This window comes from Musca domestica, unplaced genomic scaffold (genome assembly GCF_030504385.1).
Source record: "Musca domestica strain aabys unplaced genomic scaffold, Musca_domestica.polishedcontigs.V.1.1 9, whole genome shotgun sequence".
NCBI lineage: Eukaryota > Metazoa > Arthropoda > Insecta > Diptera > Muscidae > Musca > Musca domestica.
In genome coordinates this window covers 8,076,471-8,100,674 of record NW_026712435.1, presented here as the reverse complement: position 1 = coordinate 8,100,674, position 24,204 = coordinate 8,076,471, and the positions used below count along the sequence as shown (strand labels likewise).

At 35.1% G+C, this 24,204-nt stretch overlaps 1 protein-coding gene across 1 annotated transcript in view; it reads right to left on the bottom strand.

Annotated features, from left to right (window-relative positions):
• LOC101898142 (peptidoglycan-recognition protein LA) overlaps positions 1-14,841 on the bottom strand; it is a 34,367-nt gene extending 19,526 nt beyond the window's left edge. The window contains exon 1 of the mRNA XM_005183188.4: positions 14,327-14,841. Within this exon, the coding sequence (XP_005183245.1) occupies positions 14,327-14,612 (286 nt within the window). The 5' untranslated portion in view covers positions 14,613-14,841. The remainder of the gene's footprint in view (positions 1-14,326) is intronic.
• Between the last annotated feature and the right edge of the window lie 9,363 nt (positions 14,842-24,204).

The window sequence follows — 24,204 nt, the reverse complement described above, 5'->3', positions numbered from 1 at the left end:
TAATATGCACTCCGTAACAACGATATTCAGGGTAATATATGAAATACAGCTCAGAAATATCTTTGCAAATTTTATCGAGATCGGTTCCGATTTGGATATATCTCCCATATATATCTTTATCCGATTTCACATTAATTGTGCACCTAATGGGCAATACAAGTCCGAATTTAAAAGGTACAAATGCTTCGGCATATTTAGTCCTTTGAAATTTAAATTATAATTATAACAAGTAAGCAAAGGCTACAGTCGAGCGGGGCCGACCGTTGAATACCCTACAACACTATAATAAACGATACTGTTTATATAGGCGAGATACTCGAAAGAATTCCACAAGATATTGTGACAAATAATAAAAGAAAACCATCAGGTTTCGTTCTCTAATTTTCGAATAATAGCAACTTAAACTAATTTGCTCATTTCCAATTTATTGGTAGATGTTGCACGTAAATGGTCTTCCTAGATCTGGAACCAATATTTCCCAAAGACCTATAATCTCTCAGAAGTGACAAAGGATTAACATTTATTATTGGTTTTTGACTGAAACGCATCTATATGAGATACAGACATTTGACTATATTCTTCAACGAAATCAACGTTAACGAAATAGTCAGAAGTGCGTCTTTCCTGTATTTGTGAATTCTCCAAAAAGTCACTTTAATGGACATTTTCGTATTTTGTCTACAAAAGTTGGCAAACTCCTTCACACATTGAATATTTTTGGATGGCCATCCAAAACTGTTTGGCTTTTGCAATGTCCAGTAACCCCCATTAAAATGTGCGTGAGGATCGGGAGATAATTACGACCTCCTGACAATTTTGAAGTTTTTTGGTCCATTTCAACCCCTAAATATATTGCGATCATCTCCACAAAAAGTAGGCTTCTATTCTGACCCTCATCTTATACCCATGCAAAATTTCGTAAGGATCGAGCCATAAATGCGATCTGTATATGATATCCTGATATCCTAACTACTTAGTTTTGTTAGCTGTAGAAATATTACCAAATGTTTAATTCAAAATGAAAATATGCCAAAATTTGTGACAAAATTGAAAAAAATATGAGAAAATGTTACAAAATCAATATTTTCATCTTTAGAGAGATATTTTAATGCGATTTTTTAGACGTTTTTTGTTTCCTGCCAAGAGGCCATTCTGAATTAATGAGAACTGTCGAAATCAGTTTAGCCGTTCTCGACATATAAGAGATCTTTCAAGCAAATGTTCTTTGATAGACATATATATCGCACATATTTTGCTATATATCCGATTTGTTGGATGTTAACAGCAATGTAAAGGTCAGGAGTAACCTTGTCATGGCTTCGTGATTTCGCCGGGATTTAAAATATTTGCGGTTTAATGAAAAATATTGAATTTTTCAACACAAAATATATGGTCTATTTTACCCGCTAAATATTATCCGATGACCACCCAAATTGGTAGGCTTCTTCCCCGCCCTAAACTCTAGCTACATGCGATATTCCGTGTCGATTGGTCTATAATTGCGACCTGTATAGCTACTGCAAAATCCGACATTTTTTCAGTATTTGGTCCATTTCAACCCCTAAACATTTGGCGATCATCTACAAAAGAAATAGGGTTCTATTCTGACCCTAGCCCCACCTCCATTCTAAATTTCGTGAAGATCGGGCCATAATTGCGACCTGTAGAGTGATTACAAATTAACATGGACAGACGGACAGACGGACAGACGGACAGACGGACAGACGGACGGACGGACATACATAGCTAGATCGACTCAGCTCGGCGAGCTAGGAAGATCCATATATACTTTCCTATGTGGGAAATCAATATTTCGTGGTGTTACATAATTTTTGGCCCAATCAAACTTATAATACCCCCAACACATAGTGTTGTAGGGTATAATCATTACGTGTATGATGGAATTGTCCTATAAACACTTTTAATTGTTATGCGGAGCTCTACTAAATTAGCAAAGTGGTGTAGGGTATCATAAAGTCGGGCGGGGACTTTCTTTACTGTTTTTTCAATGGCATTGTCTGAAATTCTACACAAGGAACTCTTACTTCTTAAAAGAGAATTTTCTATATAGGTCTACGATATCGTATAGCCCCATACAATGGTGCTTCCCTTTTCGGTATTTGGATTATTTTAGCCACACTTTTCATTGGAATAGTCTGAAAATCCACACAAGGAGTTTCCTCTGAGTACTTTACCCCCTGGAAGAGAATTATTTTTACAGGTCTACGTTTTAGTGTAGCACCCATATAACGCTTCCCGGAGATATTCTGTATTTCTAGGATTTGCGCGACACTATTCACCGGAATTGCGTCAAATTTCGTATTGGAAGTTCGTAATGGGTACTACAATCTATAACCTATGCAGTTCCACATCTTGGTATAGCCCCCATACAAGGGTATCTTCCTTTGTTCGGTATTTTGATAATATTAGCGACATTATTCACCGAATTTCGTATTTAAAGTTCGGAATCGTTACTATATCCTATGACAAAACATTTCTTATCCAGCACCACATCTTGGTATAGCCCCCGTTTAAAGGTTTTCATTTGACCCGTATTTTTCGACGTATTGTTTTTTTGTTTTTTTTTTTTAAAAATTTTGAAGTTCCTTCGGCCGGATGTTTATTCGTGGCTTATCCTCTTCTGAAATGATATTATTCGTATAGTTCCACTTAACAGTTTTGTCCATTGACAAACAAATTCAAGAATTTAAAAAAGGAACATGTCAAAATTAGTCCGCATACACGAAGAGTTTGTCTTTCGGATTTATTAATTTCATAGCAAAAGCCAAACGTGTAGGAAACCGCAATCTTTTGAAGTTGAGTGGCATTTCTGTTGCAATTAGAGAATTCGAGGTAGCAACATACTATCCTCAATTAAATTGTTGTGTAGTTTTTTACAGTTAGCCTAATACTATTGCAAAGGCGTTGTGGATCAATGCTTCTTAATAAAATCATAAATCTGAACCGATTTCAATATAATTTGAAAAAAAATTACTTCTACACCAAATTCCGTCACACCTTCCATATTTTATTGACATTGGAGGTACATACCGTGTTTAGTGCATCAAATGTGTGAAATCGACCGAGAATATATATGTGGGAGCTATATCCAAATCTTCACCGATTTCTAATTAATTTGTCAAATTTATTATTGTAACCAAATTCCGCCACACATTCTGAATTTCATTCGAATTGGACATACATATCGTGTTTGGTGCAAAACATACATGAAATCGGCCAAAATATATTTATATATGGAGCTACACCCAAACCTCAACCGATTTCAATATGATTTTACAATTTTTTATGGTACCAAAATTCGTTTCTTAGTCCGAATTTCATTGGAATCGGAAATATGTATGGTGTTTTGTGCATCAAATATATGAGATCGGCCCAAAATATACATGGGAGCCATATCCAAATCTGAACCGATTTCAATATAAACAAAAATATAAACAAACAAACATACAAACATTTTCCTCTTATATATATGGGAGCTATATCCAAATCAGGGCCGATATCCACAAACCTGCCAGACACATTTTGGACTGCTAAAATTCATTTGATTCCGACTGATGTTACGCATTTGCTGCGCAATACCTATAAAATCGGACGACACTACATATGGGAGCTATCTCCTGGCTTAAGCTGAGATCTAAGGTAAATTTTTGTGCAGAATATTTCATTTGTTGACACTCAAAAAAAAAACGAGAAAAAATTTATAAAAAAAACTTAAATAATTTTAATTTTTTGTTTTTGACAACATTGATGCAAATACTTTCTTAATATTGATGAAGAATGATTTTTCTCTGGCGTCAAACCCCTTGAAAGATGCTTTGTAGGATAGTTTTGTAAAATTAATATGAAGTATGGCTTTAACCCTAAAATGTGGCGTTTACCTAAAATTTAGACTTTTTATGTTTTCCAGGACCTATAAATTCCCGACCAAAATATTCCTCGTAATATTGCCAAGGACACCACATACCTAAAATGAACGGATCCGAAGGAATGTTAATCCGAAAATTTCCAAAAGTGTAAAAGAGATGGGAATTTACTCTCTTAATTTTTGTTATGTTGCGGTGCAAAATGTTAAAACGGCGACAAACATGTCATCATTGTTATCATTGCACAACCTTATCAACAAAAGTCATCCTGTAATTGAAGTTAATTGTAACATGTAAGCGAAGGCAACAGTGGGGCGTTCCGACCATAGGAAGGACGGATGGACACACATAGCTAGATCGACACACCTCGGCGGGGTATAAAGATCGATAGGTAACACCATGGGTCTAGGATCAATATTTCGAGGTTTACAAACTTTTTGGCCCAATCAAACTTATAACCCCTCTAGGAAATAACAATTGAAACCCCCTCATGATAATACAATAATTTAAAAAACTCTAAGATCGATTTCGATTAATAATATTAATTGAAGAAAAGGGTAAGGTGTCACCTGTCCGAGATCGACAAATCATTTTGTTAACCCAAAAATTGTCGATGTTAGAATTTGTAATCTTTAGTTAGATTTGCTCCCATTGGAGATTTCAATTCTTCTGTACAAAGAAACACATTCGGTTGCAAGCAATAATTTGATAATTACTTGTCAATGGGGCAGTGCCAAAGGTTTGTTAAAGCCACACTCTTCGCAATCCTATCGTTACTTGTTGGTCATTTTCGAATATATTTTTGTATTTATGGCACTTGTCAAATTGGATGGAAATTAGCAAACCGGTTTTCCGTCGAGCAATAAAATCAGCTTTTCATTGCAGTGTATTTATGTGGGTTATGTATGCCTTGTTGAAAAGCTCTGAAATAACAAGCTTTTCCAAAGAAAACAGACTACAGTATTATTTATATGTGTATGTATAGGTGATATTTTTTAATATTCATACGTGCATTGTTGGTATATGTGTGGTGTAATTACAACGAATTTAAATTAATTTTATTAATATAGCACTGTGCAACATTAATATAATTGGAGATTGACTGATAAAACGGCAGCAAAAAAAGTACAAAAGTCGGTCCCTGACGCCTGTATCACACTCTACAGCACATTGGGTACTAAGCAGATGTAATTTCCGTAAAAATTGTATACCCACTTTTCTTTCAAATTGGGTTTTGTTATTTAATGCTCCTACTTAAATTGTTGCTTTGCTTAGAATAATACTCAACCAATCGACTGTGAAAACACAATCCAGTTCTTTTTGTGGAAAAACACTGAATTTTTCCATCTTTTGCATTCTTTTAATCATTCTGGACGATATGTTTTCTAAATCGTAATCTGCCATGAATTCTTAAGTTATGCGGAAACACTATTTTCTTCAGAATAATAATGTGAAAAATCCGTATTTACGGGAGGACTATGGGAACCGGTAGCTCTTTTAGCTGCAGAAGCCGTCTGTGAAAATCACTCTAGCTTCCAAACGAATTGAAGTAGATTGATATAATTTTACTCAGATATGTGTTTAGGCCGCAGGACTTTTGGTATTGATAATGAGCTTTATAGGTCCACGTGTTGGTATAGCCTCCATATAACTGTATCTTCCTATATTCGGAATTTTAATGGTTTTAGCGACATTATTCACAGGAATTTGTTTCAAATTTTGCAGTTCGTAACGGATACTACAGCCTGTGACGAAAACTTTCTATGCAGGTGGAGACTCCATTTTAACAGCATTTTCAACGTTTTTATACCCTACAACACTATGTGTTGGGGGTATTATAAGTTTGATTGGGCCAAAAATTATGTAACACCTCGAAATATTGGTTTCCCATATAGGAAAGTATATATGGATCTTCCTAGCTCGCCGAGCTGAGTCGATCTAGCTATGTATGTCCGTCCGTCCGTCTGTCCGTCTGTCCGTCTGTCCATGTTAATTTGTAATCACTCTACAGGTCGCAATTATGGCCCGATCTTCACGAAATTTAGAATGGAGGTGGGTCTGGGGTCAGAATAGAACCCTATTTCTTTTGGAGATGATCGCCAAATGTTTAGGGGTTGAAATGGACCAAATACTGAAAAAATGTCGGATTTTGCAGTAGCTATACAGGTCGCAATTATAGACCAATCGACGCGGAATGTCGCATGTAGCTAGAGTTTAGGGCGGGGAAGAAGCCTACCAATTTTGGTGGTCATCGGATAATATTTAGCGGGTACAATAGACCATATATTTTGTGTTGAAAAAATTCAAAAATTTTCATTAAACCGCGAATATTTTAAATCCCGGCGAAATCACAAAGCCATGACAAGGTTACTTCTGATCTTTACATTGATGTTAACATCCAACAAAACGGATATATAGCAAAATATGTGCGATATATATGTCTATCAAAGAAGATATGCTTGAAAGATCTCTTATATGTCGAGAACGGCTGAACTGATTTCCACAGTTCTCATTAATTCAGAATGGCCTCTTGGCAGGAAAGTAAAAACGTCTAAAAAAATCGCATAAAAATATCTCTCTAAAGATGAAAATATTGATTTTGTAAAATTTTCTCATATTTATACCCTACAACACTATGTGTTGGGGGTATTATAAGTTTGATTGGGCCAAAAATTATGTAACACCACGAAATATTGATTTCCCACATAGGAAAGTATATATGGATCTTCCTAGCTCGCCGAGCTGAGTCGATCTAGCTATGTATGTCCGTCCGTCCGTCTGTCCGTCTGTCCGTCTGTCCATGTTAATTTGTAATCACTCTACAGGTCGCAATTATGGCCCGATCTTCACGAAATTTAGAATGGAGGTGGGGCTAGGGTCAGAATAGAACCCTATTTCTTTTGTAGATGATCGCCAAATGTTTAGGGGTTGAAATGGACCAAATACTGAAAAAATGTCGGATTTTGCAGTAGCTATACAGGTCGCAATTATAGACCAATCGACACGGAATATCGCATGTAGCTAGAGTTTAGGGCGGGGAAGAAGCCTACCAATTTGGGTGGTCATCGGATAATATTTAGCGGGTAAAATAGACCATATATTTTGTGTTGAAAAATTCAATATTTTTCATTAAACCGCAAATATTTTAAATCCCGGCGAAATCACGAAGCCATGACAAGGTTACTCCTGACCTTTACATTGCTGTTAACATCCAACAAATCGGATATATAGCAAAATATGTGCGATATATATGTCTATCAAAGAACATTTGCTTGAAAGATCTCTTATATGTCGAGAACGGCTAAACTGATTTCGACAGTTCTCATTAATTCAGAATGGCCTCTTGGCAGGAAACAAAAAACGTCTAAAAAATCGCATTAAAATATCTCTCTAAAGATGAAAATATTGATTTTGTAACATTTTCTCATATTTTTTTCAATTTTGTCACAAATTTTGGCATATTTTCATTTTGAATTAAACATTTGGTAATATTTCTACAGCTAACAAAACTAAGTAGTTAGGATATCAGGATATCATATACAGATCGCATTTATGGCTCGATCCTTACGAAATTTTGCATGGGTATAAGATGAGGGTCAGAATAGAAGCCTACTTTTTGTGGAGATGATCGCAATATATTTAGGGGTTGAAATGGACCAAAAAACTTCAAAATTGTCAGGAGGTCGTAATTATCTCCCGATCCTCACGCACATTTTAATGGGGGTTACTGGACATTGCAAAAGCCAAACAGTTTTGGATGGCCATCCAAAAATATTCAATGTGTGAAGGAGTTTGCCAACTTTTGTAGACAAAATACGAAAATGTCCATTAAAGTGACTTTTTGGAGAATTCACAAATACAGGAAAGACGCACTTCTGACTATTTCGTTAACGTTGATTTCGTTGAAGAATATAGTCAAATGTCTGTATCTCATATAGATGCGTTTCAGTCAAAAACCAATAATAAATGTTAATCCTTTGCCACTTCTGAGAGATTATAGGTCTTTGGGAAATATTGGTTCCAGATCTAGGAAGACCATTTACGTGCAACATCTACCAATAAATTGGAAATGAGCAAATTAGTTTAAGTTGCTATTATTCGAAAATTAGAGAACGAAACCTGATGGTTTTCTTTTATTATTTGTCACAATATCTTGTGGAATTCTTTCGAGTATCTCGCCTATATAAACAGTATCGTTTATTATAGTGTTGTAGGGTATTCAACGGTCGGCCCCGCTCGACTGTAGCCTTTGCTTACTTGTTTTTTTTCAAATTTGTCACATTTTTGGCATATTTTCATTTTGAATTAAACATTTGGTAATATTTCTACAGCTAACAAAACTAAGTAGTTAGGATTTCAGGATATCATATACTGATCGCATTTATGGCCCGATCCTTACGAAATTTCGCATGGGGATAAGATGAGGGTCAAAATAGAAGCCTACTCTTTTTGGAGATGATCGCCATATATTTAGGGGTTGAAATGGACCAAAAAACTGCAAAATTGTCAGCAGGTCGTAATTATCGCCCGATCCTCACGCACATTTGAATGGGGTTTATCGGACATTGCGAAAGCCAAGCAGTTTCGGATGGCCATCCAAAAATATTCAATGTGCGAAATAGTTTGCCAACTTTTGTAGACAAAATACGAAAATGTCCATTCCAGTGACTCTTTGGAGAATTCACAAATACAGGAAAGACGCACTTAAGACCATTTCATTAACGCTGATTTCGTTGAAGAATATAGTCAAATGTCTGTATCTCATACAGATGCGTTTCAGTCAAAAACCAATAATAAATGTTAATCTTTTGCCACTTCTGAGAGATTATAGGTCTTTGGGAAATATTGGTTTCAGATCTAGGAAGACCATTTAAGTGCAACATCTACCAATAAATTGGAAATGAGCAAATTAGTTTAAGTTGCCATTATTCGAAAATTAGAGAACGAAACCTGATAGTTTTCTTTAAATATTTGTCTCAATATCTTGTGGAATTCTTTCGAGTATCTCGCCTATATAAACTGTATCGTTTATTATAGTGTTGTAGGGTATTCAACGGTCGGCCCCGCTCGACTGTAGCCTTTGCTTACTTGTTTTTTTTTTAATTTTCAAATTCCTTCCAAATGGTGGAGGGTTCAACCCGAACTTATTGTTGTTTTACTCGTTTGTAATTATTTTATATCGCATGAAATTTTCAATCTGACAGCTGTGAAACGACCAACGCATCTATATATAGATTGGGACCTCTTTTATAATCGCAAAGAAAGGGGAAGACAATATTTTGTGGTATTAAAAACTAATGGCAAAATGATTTTCGTCCTAGCTCTGGTTGGGGGATGTGGTCATAAAGGAAAAATTAAGTTGGACAGGTCAACAGTCATGAAGTGGACAAAATTAAACACCTTGCAGCATGACTTCTGAACTTTACAAATTCAAAATCATAACCCATTTGATTGGATTTGATTCCGAAATTCCTACCGCTTCGAAGTACGAAGCCTTCAAACTACACATACTATATACAGGGGTAAAACTGTAACAAAGTCGCCATAATTTTTACATTTTTTTTTCAATTTTTTTTTTAACAAGTCGGAAATAACATAAAATTTTAGAATAAGTTTAGATTTGTTCGAATTGGTCACCTTTGACACGAATTATGGCCTTCAAACCTTTAAACTGCCAATGAAACCGTCACACGCTACACGACTGTTGCTCTGAGGTATTTTGGCCTATTCCCGGCGAAGCGCTTGCTTGAGGAGATCGACACTTTGGTATTTTTTAGTGCCAACCTTGCTTTCCAAAATACTCCATACTAACACAATAGTCCAACGGATTGGAATCCGAAGATTTTGGTGGTAACTATTCTTGGGTGGCGGGTGCTGAGTCGTGTTGGAATGTCCAAGGTCTGCAGCCAAAATGTTTGCGTACCCAAGGCCTTAATACACCCTCCAGAATATTTTCACGATAATATTCGGCATTTATTCTGATGTCACGATTGATTAATACGAGCGGAGAGCGACCATCGGCTGTTATGGCGGCCCACACCATCACCATGGCCGGCGATTGAGTTGTGGTGGCCGGTGCCCAACCGAAGGTGCACATTCTCAGCTGACCTCTTTGGCAAGTAAATACGATCATTTTATTTGTTTACAAATTGCTGGACAACGAATGTTTTCTCATCGGAGAAAATCAAATTCGTCAGTTCAGCACTTTCGGTCCAGCGTAGCAACTCTTTAGCTCTTTTGAGTCTATTTTCTTTCTGTTGCGGAGTAAGTTCTTACACTTTCAATATTTGCCGAATGGAACATTGCGATGCGGGTTGCGATCCAGTAGCTTCTTTACTTTTCGAACCATTTCTGCTGATTTTCTTCGGTCCACTTCCTTAACGTCGGGCTTCGCTACCAGGATCACGGCAACGAGCGATGGTACGAGACACAAAAGATTTATTCACATTTAAATGCTGGAGTGCTCTAACGATAGCCACTTGTGGTTTTCCAGCCAAATATAAAGAAATAAACACTATCATGCTTGAATTCCATCACGAATAACTTTTTTTCTGGAAAATTCTCACCAAATGCTTTTGTACGCAATAATTTTAACAGCCAGTCTGGAGTTGGTTGCAGTTTTTTCATCTCACCCTGTACTAACAAGGAAACCTTATTGAATATATGGGGTGTGATATAGTGAGTCACTTATAGGAATAGAGTTCAAAAGACAACTACTATAAAATTTGAAATATATAAATGATCTCAAATCATGAATGTCGGCAATTTGATTGATTAACCGCAGTTTAAAGCCGATATTTTTTAGCAATGTTTAGGGACATGATATACGATTGCAACTTATATCGTTTAGACAATTCAATGTAATTTGAACAATATAATTTTCTTAAAAATATACGTTAAGTGCTAAAACTTGGTTCAGAAACGCGGATCGGGTCAATCAGTATTTTCTGTATTCCATTTATGTATTGGAAGATCTGCAACGTATACAAGGAAAAATAATTAAATACGACGTTGAATTATTACTCCAACTTGCAACATCGTCTGGCTTCAAAATACCAAACGTTGGTAAGCGTTACAAGGACAATAAGCCAAATCCCTTAAAAAATTTCTACCCGTGGCGAACCAAATCTTGGCAGGATGAGTTCTATCAATTTCAAATTACAACCACTTCGTCTGCAAAATGTTGACAAGATTCGTACTCTATAAGGACTGAACATTGGATGTGCTTCATGAAAGCCTATTTACATTACACATCGGTAACTGTTTTGTCGTATCTCTATACGACTATGTTCTTCATAGTGGAACTATTTTAAAAGAAAAGAAACAATCAAAGAGTAAAAACATGGCAACTCTACACCTCCACTCAGTTTTAATCTCAATCTTAAAATCAGATGAAGCATCTATATCGGAGCTATAGTATAGCTATATAGATTTGGTCCAAACTTGACAGGCTTTATTCTAGTCGGAACTTGATTGTTAAATCCAAAACTCAACTTATGACAGACATCATTTGGCAAAAAATGTATCTCATTATTGTTATGGAGTGCGCGTAAGGTATTTGGGGGGTGAAATAACAAATCAAATGAAACGTGCACATTATATATTTGCCTCTGGGCCATATTTGGTTGTATGTCCCAAAATCGATCCTATTTATGCTGATACAATACATTTAGTGCACAATAAACTTGACATCGATTAAAACGATATCAACAAATTTCGGCTGAGTTTTTTGCTATTAGCTTAATTTTGATTTATGTGCCAAAATACATCCTATTTTGACTGATGTTGGAAATTGGAAGCACAATGAACTTAAAATAGGATGAAGATATTTTTACAAAGGGTTACAAAGGGTCCTAGGGCCAAACAAATAATTCAAATCAGAATGAGATTCCATCTAGGAGGAGGTCAACCGACATAACTATGGGTCTATCTCATTACCGTTTAAATGTTTTAAAAAAATCCGCAAAGATATAATACCATGACCACAGTGTGGTAAAGGGTACAAAATGCATGAAACTTTAAACAACTTCTACCATGAGCCAAAGAAACTTTTAAAAAGTAACAAGTAAAAAAGCTGTAAGTTCGGCCGGGCCGAACTTTGAATACCCTCCACCATTTGGAACGAATTTAGCAATTCTCAAAAACAATAAAATCCGTTAGAACTTCAGTAAAAATCTTAAAAATACCGAATGTAGCTGTTACATTAGGGTCTATACGACGACGTGGACCTGCATAGGTAACTTTACAAAAAAATTGGTGAATAATGTAGCTAAAATCATCAAAATGCCGAATATCGGGAGGTACCGTTATATGGGGGCTATACTAAAACGTGGACCTACAAAAGTCCTGCAGACATAATATACATTTGAGTAAAACGTTATCAATCTACTTCATTTCGTTCGGAAGCTAGAGTAATTTCCACAGACGGATAGACGGACGGACATCGCTAAATAGACATAGAATTTTATGCTGATCAAGAATATATATACTTTGTGGGGTCTAAATGTATATTTCGAGGTGTGACAAACGGAATGACAAACTTAATATACCCTCCATACTATGGTGGAGGGTATACAAATATAGGATTCCATATTTGAAAGAAAGTGAAATCGTTTGGAGAATGCAGATAAAATCTTCAAAATACATTGTATAGGGGCTTTATCAAAGCGAATATCTGGAAGTAACGTTGCAAAGGGGCTATCCAACAACGTGCACCTAAGAAGGCAATTCCGTTATAAATTGTGGATTAAATCGTCAAAACATCATATATTGGGAGGTACTTAATCTGCCTATTGACAAAATACTAATACATATTTGTTACTTTTTACCTTCATAGAGCAGTAAATACAGCCAGATATCGGTAAATTGATTTCGAACATACATACGTAAAGTCTGACGTGTTTTTTTCGGGCAGTTACAATCGGAAAGACAAAGTTTAAATACGAAGCGGAGGGTATAAAATTCATAAATTTCACGTCAAGCGGATTGTGTCTATGACGTGGCAGAAATTGTACTCATAGATTGTACCCAATTTAGGGCAGTTACGAAAATTGCAATATCGATCCAATCATTCCTGTATCTTTCCCGGAAAGGGAAAGGCAATGATAGCTCTCAAGTTGGTCTATCGTCATCATAATACATTTGCTATGTCGGAACATTCTCTCAGGCCATACAGCGATAGCTTTTGAAGCGAGTTCCAATATTTCTATCAATCACATTCGAAGATGGTCCATTTTACCTGAGACTCTTCTGACATAAGATACAAATTCTACAGAACCATTAATCATGTATAAAGTTTATTGTTGCACCGTGAATTTGTCACCATCAAATACATACGTACGTATCAACAAGTAAAAAAGCTGTAAGTTCGGCCAGACCGAACCTTGAATACCCTCGACCATTTGGAATGAATTTGGCAATTTTCAAAAAAAATACGACGACGTGGTCCTGCATAGGCAACTTTTATCATAATATTCTAATGCGAATCTTGAAAAAAATCGGTGGATAATGTAGCTAAAATCATCAAAATACCGGATATAGGGAGGTACCATTATATGGGGGCCATACCAAAACGTGGACCTGTATAAACAATTTTCAGTCATAGGCTGTAGTATCCATGACGAACTTCAAATACCAAATTTGAAACAATTCCTGTGAATAATGCGCTAAAATCATCAAAATATCGAATGTCGGTAGTTACCGTTATATGGTGGCTATACGAAGACGTAGACATGCACTGACAATTTTCTGTCACAGGCTGTAATATCCGTCACGAACTCCAAATGCCAAATTTAAAACAATTCCGGTGAATAATGTTGCTAAAATCATCGAAATACCGAATGTCGGGAGGTACCATTAAATGGCGGCTATACGAAGAAGACGTGGACCTGCTCTGACGATTTTCTGTCGCAGGCTGTAGTATCCGTTACGAACTTCAAATACCAAACTTGAAACAATTCCGGTGAATAATGTCGCTAAAATCATCGAAATGCCGAATGTCGGGAGGTACCGTTATATGTCGGCTATACGAATACATGGACCGATATATCTCATTTTCAATACCAACCATCCAATACATAATATAAATTGTTCTGCCAAATTTTGAAGCACTACGTCAAATAATATTGGAATAAACAAATGATAAAGTTAATATACCCTCCTTTTTAAGGTGGAGGGTATAAAAAGAGATATCCATATATACGTTTGTAAGTATCTATGTATATTCATGTGTACGCAGTATCTTAACAAAAGAGAATCGAACAATTTCAAAATCTAGAAACGGCGCTCTTTCTTGGAAAGGGAATTATACACACTCATGTAGATATAAATCTCTTTATCAATATCTATATACACACGCATGCATGTACATATGCATGTTTGTGTACTCACATGCATGAGTTTTCTTGCTATCGAGTTTTCTTATGCAACACTGCCACACTTACCGCCACCATTTGCCTGCATCGAACGGGCCTCCACTGTGGCATCCATGTACTGGTAAATTGTGACGGGTCCTTGGTATTGGGTCATTGGCCCGATAACCACATCGCTGGAATTGGACAAATTAACCACACTAGACGGCTGCACGCTGGGGTTGGTGAAAATGCTCTGCGGAATCGATGTGGGAAGAGAAGCTGCATTCGAACTTTGGTGCGAGCCAGGGCGGCCCGTTAAATTCCAGAGCGCATTGTTGGCCGGGTTCTGATCGGAGCTATTTCTCTGTTCATACATATTTGAAACAAAGTCGCTTTATTTTCGTATTATTTATATTTCTCTGTCTAACCGCAAATGATGAAAACATCAAGCGCTATTTGTTTGTTTGTTTGAACAATTTTTATTTAATTATTTATTTTTTTTATTTTTTCCCAACACGGCATTCAACAATTCCAGTCGTATCTCCGAAGAGGAGGACCGCCAAGATTTTCAACCTTCCCGAAAGCGATCACAATTTCTACTGAGAGTTGCATTTTGCATTTCAGCCGAGTGAGCGTTTCAAGTTTGTTTGCGAGTCGAGTTGAAACGATTGACCGGCTGTCGAGCCAGCCAGCTTCATATCTGGCGCACTCAACACGATAGTATTTCTATTCAGTCTTATTCGAAATGACAATACGTAGCGATAATAGATACTGGTTAGTATTTTACCACTTTTAGGCTCATGACACAACAACTTTGGCAACTACATATGTGCGATCAATGGTGAGTGCGGGCCTAACAAGTGCATGTATGAATGTAGGCATGTATATATGTATGTGTGTATGTTTTACTTGCATATATTCATATGTAGTTTTGCAGGTGCGTTGACTTGTCAACAAGTGTTATGGCGTTTTATCTAAATACTAATGAACGATGAAATAGAGTTATTTATTCTGAATCTGGTCAAAACCAGTGAGGGATTTGGTTAACCTAAAGTAATCGGGTCCATCCATGCATGTTGTCTTTATGAGAAGCCAAACTTATTCTCCCGTTGCCTATGCAATTACTCTCCCAAATTTCTGGGCACCCATAATTTAATGAATATGAGAAGTGATTGGGTTATTAAGAACATTGCTCTTAACTGGTTGACGATCTCATCAGAACTTCAATTTTCAGAACTTTCAATTTTTAGACGAACGATAATACAATTTATCAACATTTCTTAGATATATTTCTGGGGGTAACAAGGTAGATCCGTAGTTTATATTGATAACACTGCGCAACCAAATTAAGGTTTTTCCATCATTACAATAGTTTATTAGAGTAGATCTCAAACAATATGATATTGGTCCGGGTCCATTCAGTACTCATTTGTAGTTTTGCTCGTATGCCATTATACATCCGCACTTTGAAATTGTCACACCCTATAAAAAATTAGTTGGGAACATAGGCTTAAATGTTAAAAATGATCTATAAATCTAACATCACAGATTGCCTGTAATTTTAAACCAAAAAGTGCCAAATTTACAATGAATAATATATCTTATAACATTAACATTACTTTACATATTTCATTTGTTCAGGGACTTGAAAGACTGTGACTCCGATTGGAAGCCTATTATATTGCCAGTCAAAAACGTTAATGTATAATTTCTACTTGTGATATAAAAATAACAATTGCACTTTTCCTAGAAATTTCAGCTTTTAAAAAATTTTCGTCTAAAATTAAGTTTTATGTACTAAAGATTGAATACTTTGCATTGGACAAACGGAATGAGCTAGAATACTGAAATTTGGAATGGAGTGAAGGACAGATGTATCAATTGGTTTTTGGAAATTCGAGTTTTAAGGTTACGAAAAGTTCTAAAATGGTACTAAACTTCTAAGATGGTACCATTTTTGGAATTATTTGACCAGATAGATAAAAAATTTGAATTGAACTGGAATTTTGAAATTGTGTATTGGCTTCCCTTTGGTGGTATTTCAGGTTTGTGATAAAGGCATGGTTTTGGAAATTTGTACTAGATGTGAACTAAAAGTTGTAAATAGTACTATATTTGGTATGATTTGGTATTGGGTAAAATCTGCAATTTGGTATTAGAGTCGCTGTTCATGTGTAGCCTGGGCATTTGGAGTTGATTTCGGATATGTGCACCATAATTGTACGAAAAATAATGAATAGTACTATATTTGGTATTGGGCGAAGGAATAGATATCATATTCTAAAATTTGACATCTTTGTTTGACATTGAAGCGGTGATTTGAAAATGCGTCTTATATGTTTACGAAAAGTACTAAATGGTTATAAATTTGGTATTTGGTGAAGGGATGTCACTAGATTTCTCAAATTTGATATGGAAGTTTCTGTTGGTATCTGGAATTAAAATTTGACGGGGCTTTGGAAATACGTCTTACATTTGTACGAATAGTACTTATGGTAATTCAGTTGGTATTGGGTTAAGGAATATAGGTGAAACCTTGAAGTTTGTTATATATGTCACTGTTGGTGTCTGTGATTAAGATATTGGAAATGTGTTCTATAATTGTTCGAAAAGTACTAAGTGGTAGTAAATTGGGTATTAAGTAAAGATAAAGCTTGAGTACTCAAATTTTATCTTCGGGTCACTGTTGGTTTCTAGGGCTTAGAGACGTTGAAAAAGTTAGGGACAGAAAAATTGGATGTGGGTCAATTGCGCAGTGTTTTTACTGATATCCTCCTCGGAAAACATAAAATAAAAGATTTTGAGAAATATTTAGTGCAAAAGGAAAGCATTTTCCTATTACTCTTTCCGAAACGGATATACTTTAATAATATATAAAACCTGGAAAATCGGAAAATTTGTGTTCTGGTACAAATATTACGTTGTTCAAAATTTCTCTACATCGACTTTTTTGAAAATTTTGAGGTAACATAAGGAATTTACCATAATAATAATAATAATAATAATAATAATAATAATAATAATAATAATAATAATAATAATAATAATAATAATAATAATAATAAAAATAATAATAATAATAATAATAATATTTTTGATGATAGTTCGGCTGAAGATCAGTAAAACAATTTTTATTTAGTTATCTCCTTTTTTTCTTTATTATATCCAATATTTCGATTGTCATCGACAATCATCTTCAGGGATCTGTTACAAATAACACAAATTATTACAAATTAATAAGACAAATTACACAACACACAATTCTTACATTAACTTTGTTTTAGAGGAAAACGTCTGCTCTAATTTAACGTCAAATTCGAACTAAATCTTTTTCCATCTGTGTTTATGTACTAAATTTCTCTAAATATGTGCACAGTGGTCCGTATCAGTTTTAAAGTTCATTCTTTTTTCCGGTGGTACATTTATGATAACATTTCTAATGTGAATCGTCTTTTGTAGTTGTTTTCTTGTGCCATTATATTAATATCCTTAAAGTTCGGTCTATGTCCTGTTAATGTGCAATGTGCTGCTAGAGCTGTCTTTTGTTCTAAAGGTTTGTCTGATTTTTGATCCGATTTATGTCCGGAAAGTCTAGTTTTTAATTTTGTTTTTGTCGTGCCAATATATACTTTTTGGCATATATTGGTTTCGTCGCCGTTGCATGCTATCTTATAAACGACATTGCTCTTGTCCTCCTTTTTTGTCTTCGTTTTAGTTCTACTGAACATATTGTTGACACTGTAATTGGTTTTTAAAGCTAATTAGTATTTGTCCTTATTATACGCGTTCGATCTACAAAATCTCTCCGAAAATCCTGGTATATACGTCAAAGATTTGTATGATATTTCCTTTTCTTCTCTAATTTTAACATTTGTATTCTCCTTTGCATGTTTTATTAAACCGTCGATTGTTTTTTGTGGGAAATCATTCTTTGTTAATATGTTTCTTATTTTTAATTCATTATTTTGGTGGAATTGTTGGTCACTTATATTGAAAATTTTATGTATTATATTTACATAAAATGTAAAATAAAAATTGTTTTACTGACCTTCAGCCGAACTATCATCAAAAATATTAAAATCTACCAGGTCAACAATAAATAACAACATTAATAATAATAATAATAATAATAAATAAAATAATAATAATAATAATAATAATAATAATAATAATAATAATAATAATAATAATAATAATAATAATAATAATAATAATAATAATAATAATAATAATAATAATAACAATAATAATTTTTTTGCGATATAAAAAGTAACAAGTAAAAAAGCAGTAAGTTCGGCCGGGCCGAACTTTGAATACTCTCCACCATTTGGAACGAATTAGAAAATTTTCAAAAGAATAAAATCCATTAAAAATTCTTTTAAAATTTTTAAAATATTTAATATAGGAAGGTGCCAATATATGGGGGATATACGATATTGTGGGCTTATAAAGACAAATCTATGTCTGCGTGTAAAGTACTCACGAGGAACTCCTTGTGTGGATTTTGAGATAATTCCATTGGAAAAAGTGGCTAAAATCATTAAAATACCGATTATCGGGGGTACCGTTATATGAGGGCTATACGATATCGTGGACCTATATAGATAATTCTCTGTCGAGGTATAAAGTATCCACAAGGAACTCCTTGTGTGGATTTTCAGACAATTCCGATGAAAAATGTGGGTAAAATCATAAAAATACCGAATATCGGGGGTACCGTTATATGGGGGATATACGATATCGTGGACCTGTATAGACAATTCTCTCTCAGGGGGTGACGTACTCGCAAGGAACTACTTGTGTGGATTTTAAGACAATTCCACTGAAAAATGTGGCTAACATCATCAAAATACCGAATATCGGGGGTACCGTTATATGGGGCCCATCTTCGAACTTGACCTGCCTGCAGATAAAAGAGAGATCAGTGCAAAATTTTAGCTTCCTATCTTAATTCGTTTAGACTGTAGCGTGATTACAACAGACGGAAAGAGCTAAATCGTCTTAGAATTTTACGCTGATCAAGAATATATATACTCTATTGGGTCTAAAATGATTATTTCGATGAGTTACAAACGGAATGACGAACTTAATATACCCTCCATACTTTTTTGGTGGAGGGTATAAAAAGAATAACTCTGACTTGGTTCGCATGTTATAAGGGAAGTACCCGAAGGCATGACCCTATTTTCACGCCGGATCTAGAGTTTGGAAGAAGTATCGGGATGTGCGAATGTTTGAATACAACCTGACTCTTATTTCAGATTTAATATGAGTTGTAATTTTTTTTTTTTTCAAATATTAACGCTTTTTCGGGGAGGTACTAGAATGAACGAGTATGCCGATATTGTTTATCTCCGTACTCGATCTAAATTTGATAATAATATTGTGATGTACTACCAAGTTGTTGCTGGATTGTTGTAGCAGCTCGTTCTGATATTTAATATGTACGGGTTGAGCCCATAGTAACATTTTGGTTTGCCTACAGGTTTGACTTGGTACATAACAGGTGTTCTGTACTCTACTATCCCGAGTCCTGGTTTCCCCAAATCAGGTATGACTCTCACAATTTTAGTCCCGTATCTTTCAAGTAGAATAGAATACAAACGTTTTTTTTGATATGTTGATGGTCTCCGCGTGTTGTTTTGTGGCTTTTATAGCCTTTACATGTAAACCATGCAACAACAACTATATTTACGTTTGTTGGTAGAAGCGTCACCTAAAAATGTAATATGAATGTAAAGAAAGACCAACAAGACATAGAAAACTCACTTCCAAATAAAATGTTTAAACTTGTCAGCCTTGGATTCAATAACGGCAACCACAAATAAATAATTCCTTCGTAATAAGAAACAAGATTTATGCCCATACTTACGGTAGAATCATAAAGGTCGTCTATTGCATACTTAGGTATGGATAAATATATATATCGCCGATTTTGTACTTTTTTATATAATCCACCATTTTAGATCCCACAAAGTATATATTCTTGATCAGCACAGAATTCTATATAGATTTAGCAATGTTCTGTAGGTCTGTGGATATAACTCTAGCCTCCGAACGAAATTAAGTAGGTTGCTAACATTATAATTAAATATGTTTTAAGTATTTTTGGTATTGAAAATGGCCTATGTAGGTCAACGTTTTGGTACAGCCCCATATATCTATAGCGGCAGATTCAATGTTTTTTTGGAGGTGCTAGTCACAATTTCAAATTTTTTCTGTAAATTTTGAGTATGTGTTCCTATTATGTAGGAAACATCTTTGTAGATAACTATACATATAGGCCCAAGTTTGGGTGTAGACTCCACATAACTGTAACTCCAGGTATTCGATATTGTTGTGATTTGTGCCACTGTTTAGCCCCGGAAACAGAGATATTTGGAAATTGTACAGCTACATTTTTTAAGGATTTTTTGTTTTACATATTAAAAATTTCTTCGAAATGGTATTTGGCGCGACCGAACTCAGTTGTTTATATAATCCCCCAAATAGTGTTGATTTGCTTCTCGTGAAGTTTTCGTTTACGCTTAAAGATATATTATATGGTCCAAGCAAATTAATGTTTTCCGTGCCATCTATGAATAAAAGTTAAAACTAAAAGCAATTAATTCACCATTGTTGTATAAGGTGGTGAGTTTCACCATTTAATGTTCTTCAGCAGAGACGGAAACCACAGTGGTTGTCCATGGGTTCTTCATAGATGTCGCATTTAGCTTTACCTTCGAATTCAATGTTAAAACATAGAATCTGTCCTAGATTCAACTTCGTATTAGTAGATGTCATTCACTCATGCTAGAGGAATACAGGTAGATGCATCAACATTTTTAAACTGTTTTTTTTTTTTTAAATAAATAGATTTTTATATGTTTTATTATACAACACAAATCAGAAGTTGTTATGATATGCATTTTTCAATAATTGTAACGAATTTAAATAAGTACATTTCCAAGCAAAATCTCAAGAAAATGCACAGCAATTCCATTTAATTGATAACTTGGTTTTAAATTAAAACTATCATAAAGGCATCGTCCACGTCATATAAAAGTTGTTATTTGAATAGTTTTTGAGTAAACAAGCCATGTTATAAATACAGGGTGAGATTAAAGAACTGCAACCAACTTCAGACTACTGTCATCTCTAAGCCACTCCGACAGCTGTTGAAATTATACCAGTGATAGCTCATTATATTGTTTACAGCCGTACAATAGCATTTTGGTAAGAATTTTCCACAAAAAAGGTTATTTGTGATGGAATTCAAGCGTGATAGTGTGATTTCTTTATATTTGGCTGGAAAACCATCAACCAAGTGGCTATCGTTAGAGCACTCCGGCATTTAAATGTGAATAAATCTTTTGTGTCTCGTACCATCGCTCGTTACCGTGATACTGGTAGCGTAGCCCGACGTTAAGGAAGTGGACGGAAGAAAACAACAACATCAGCAGAAATGGTTCGAAAAGTAAAGAGACGACTTGATCTTAACCCGCGTCGCAGTGGCAGAAAAATGGCTCGTGACCTGAACATATCGCAATATCCCATTCAGCAAATATTGAAAAATAAGCTCAGGGTAAAACCATTGAAATTCCAAAAAGTGTAAGAACTTACAGCGCAACAGAAAGAAAATGGACTCAAAAGAGCTAAAGAGTCGCTTCGCTTGGCCGAAAGTGGTGAACTGCCGAATTTGGTTTTCTCCGATGAGAAAACATTCGTTGTCCAGCAGTTTGTAAACAAATAAAATGATCGTTTTTACTTGTCAAAGAGGTCAGCTGAAAATGTGCACCTTCGGTTGGCGACCAGAACTCAAGAGCCGGCCATGGTGATGGTGTGGGCCGCCATAACAGCCGATGGTCGCTCTCCGCTCGTATTAATCGACCGTGGCATCAGAATAAATGCCGAATATTATCGCAAAATATACTGGAGGGTGTGAATGGACCAACTAACAAATCGAACAAATCTAAACTTATTTGATGCTAAATATTTCCGACATTTTTGCTTTCATTCAATAAAAATTAAAAAAAAAGTAAAAATTATGGCGTTTTTTTTTATTTCACCTGAAGTACTCGGTGTAACGAGTTTTTCATTATGTAGGGTATATTAAATTTGTCATTCCATTTGTGACACCTCAAAATATAAATTTTAGTATATATATTCATGATCAGCACAAAATTCTAAGTCTAACGATGTCCGTCTGTCTACCCTGCTGTTGAAATCGCCGTAGAGTTTTAGCACCATACGTAGCTTGTATTGTGTTGTATCTAGAATGGTTGGCATTGAAAATGAGATATATTGGTTCAATTTTTGATGTAGCATTCATATAACGGAACCTCGCGATATTCGTATATTTTTGTTCCTTTCCTTATAAAATTTGGTATTTGTACTTCATAATGTCAACGGTTTCTATATAACGGTACCCTCCGATATTCGATATGTTAGTAGTCCTAGTCACATTTACCCACGAATTTGTTTTAATAGACAATAACCCTTGTAGTAAAAATTATTCAGATAGATCCACTTTTTTATATACAGTAATTGACATTTAAATGGAAACTTTAAGATTTTTTTAAGTTTGCCATCTTGCTTACGTTATTTTTTTATGAAAGCATTTAATTACTACAAAACAAATCTCTCTTACTGTTTTAGCAAGCGAATCATACAGTTTTCGAAGCATCATGTATAATTTACTTCAAAAATTTTATTTTGACAGTAAAGACGATTCTGTTGGCTTTGCCAAAACAATGGAAAATTTTGATTCGACAGATCAAAACTTATTAAGAATTGTAGTTCGTAATTACACAAATAAAGTAGATTTCATATAGGTTGGTAACTTTTAGAGAATTGACGTGCTTCACGCTTTTATTTTAGTCTAGTCTATGCCTATGTTTTTAATTCCCACGTCTGTATCTATTTTATTATTTTTTGGTTTTTAGTACATTTATCTTAAATCTTGCCATGTATGTTTAACACAAAACCTTTTAACTTATTTTTTTTTTCATTTCCTAGTTTTTATTTCGCATTCTGTTTAATTCATTTAGTGCTTCATCATTGCAAGGTTTCTTGCCCGTTAGTTTGTTGCAGTCCAACTCCTCTATACGTAGTCCCTGCAAAGATCTTACTCTACTAAGAGCCACATAGGCTTGACCTTCTTCAAACAGTTTCACACCTAAGTATTCGACTGCGTGATCCACAGTGCTGCCCTGCATTTTATGTATTGTAGAAGCCCATGGTAGTATTAAAGGCAACATTCTTCTTTCAGTCGTCCCGTAATTGTACTCAGCTGCAAACTGTATAGCTTTCGGGTGTATAAGATATAATCCGTCTCTTGCGAAATCAATTCGGACGGAAGGAACATCTGTTGCATACATCTGAGTTCGACGAAATTGAGGCCAAACGATTTCGTGGATGTAGCCTATAACGCCATTTACTAATCCCTTTGAAACTTTTGCCCCACAAATATTTCAAGTTCCGCTGGTAAACCCTCAGTTTTGTTGATATCAGCTGGTATTATATTAGCTATATCCACATTGTCTGCATTTCGTGTGGAATGTACCAGCTAATTCTGCGCTATTATTTTGTAAATGCGAGCACCATTACTTCTGTATAAATTCAATAGAGCAGAGTTGTGACACAGGCGAAACAACGATTACTGTGCCGAATTATTCCATTTGTTAAAATCGTGAAATTTAGTGACCTCTATGGGCAGTACGGTTTTCGCGGACAGGCAGTTTTACTCGTGGGATTGTAATTTTATATAGTACAGTGTATTCTACTGGTTGAGCACTTTCATTTGATGCCCATATTGATGGGATTAATAAAACCTACGTTACCCGCAATTTTGTAGCGACCGCCATCTTGAATTTATAATGATAATGAATAAACATAATTGTCATAATTGTATTGTCACCAAAATCCAAAGTGTATATAAAATTTCAGATTAATAGGTTGACAGGAAGACGGTGAAATTTGAGTTACTA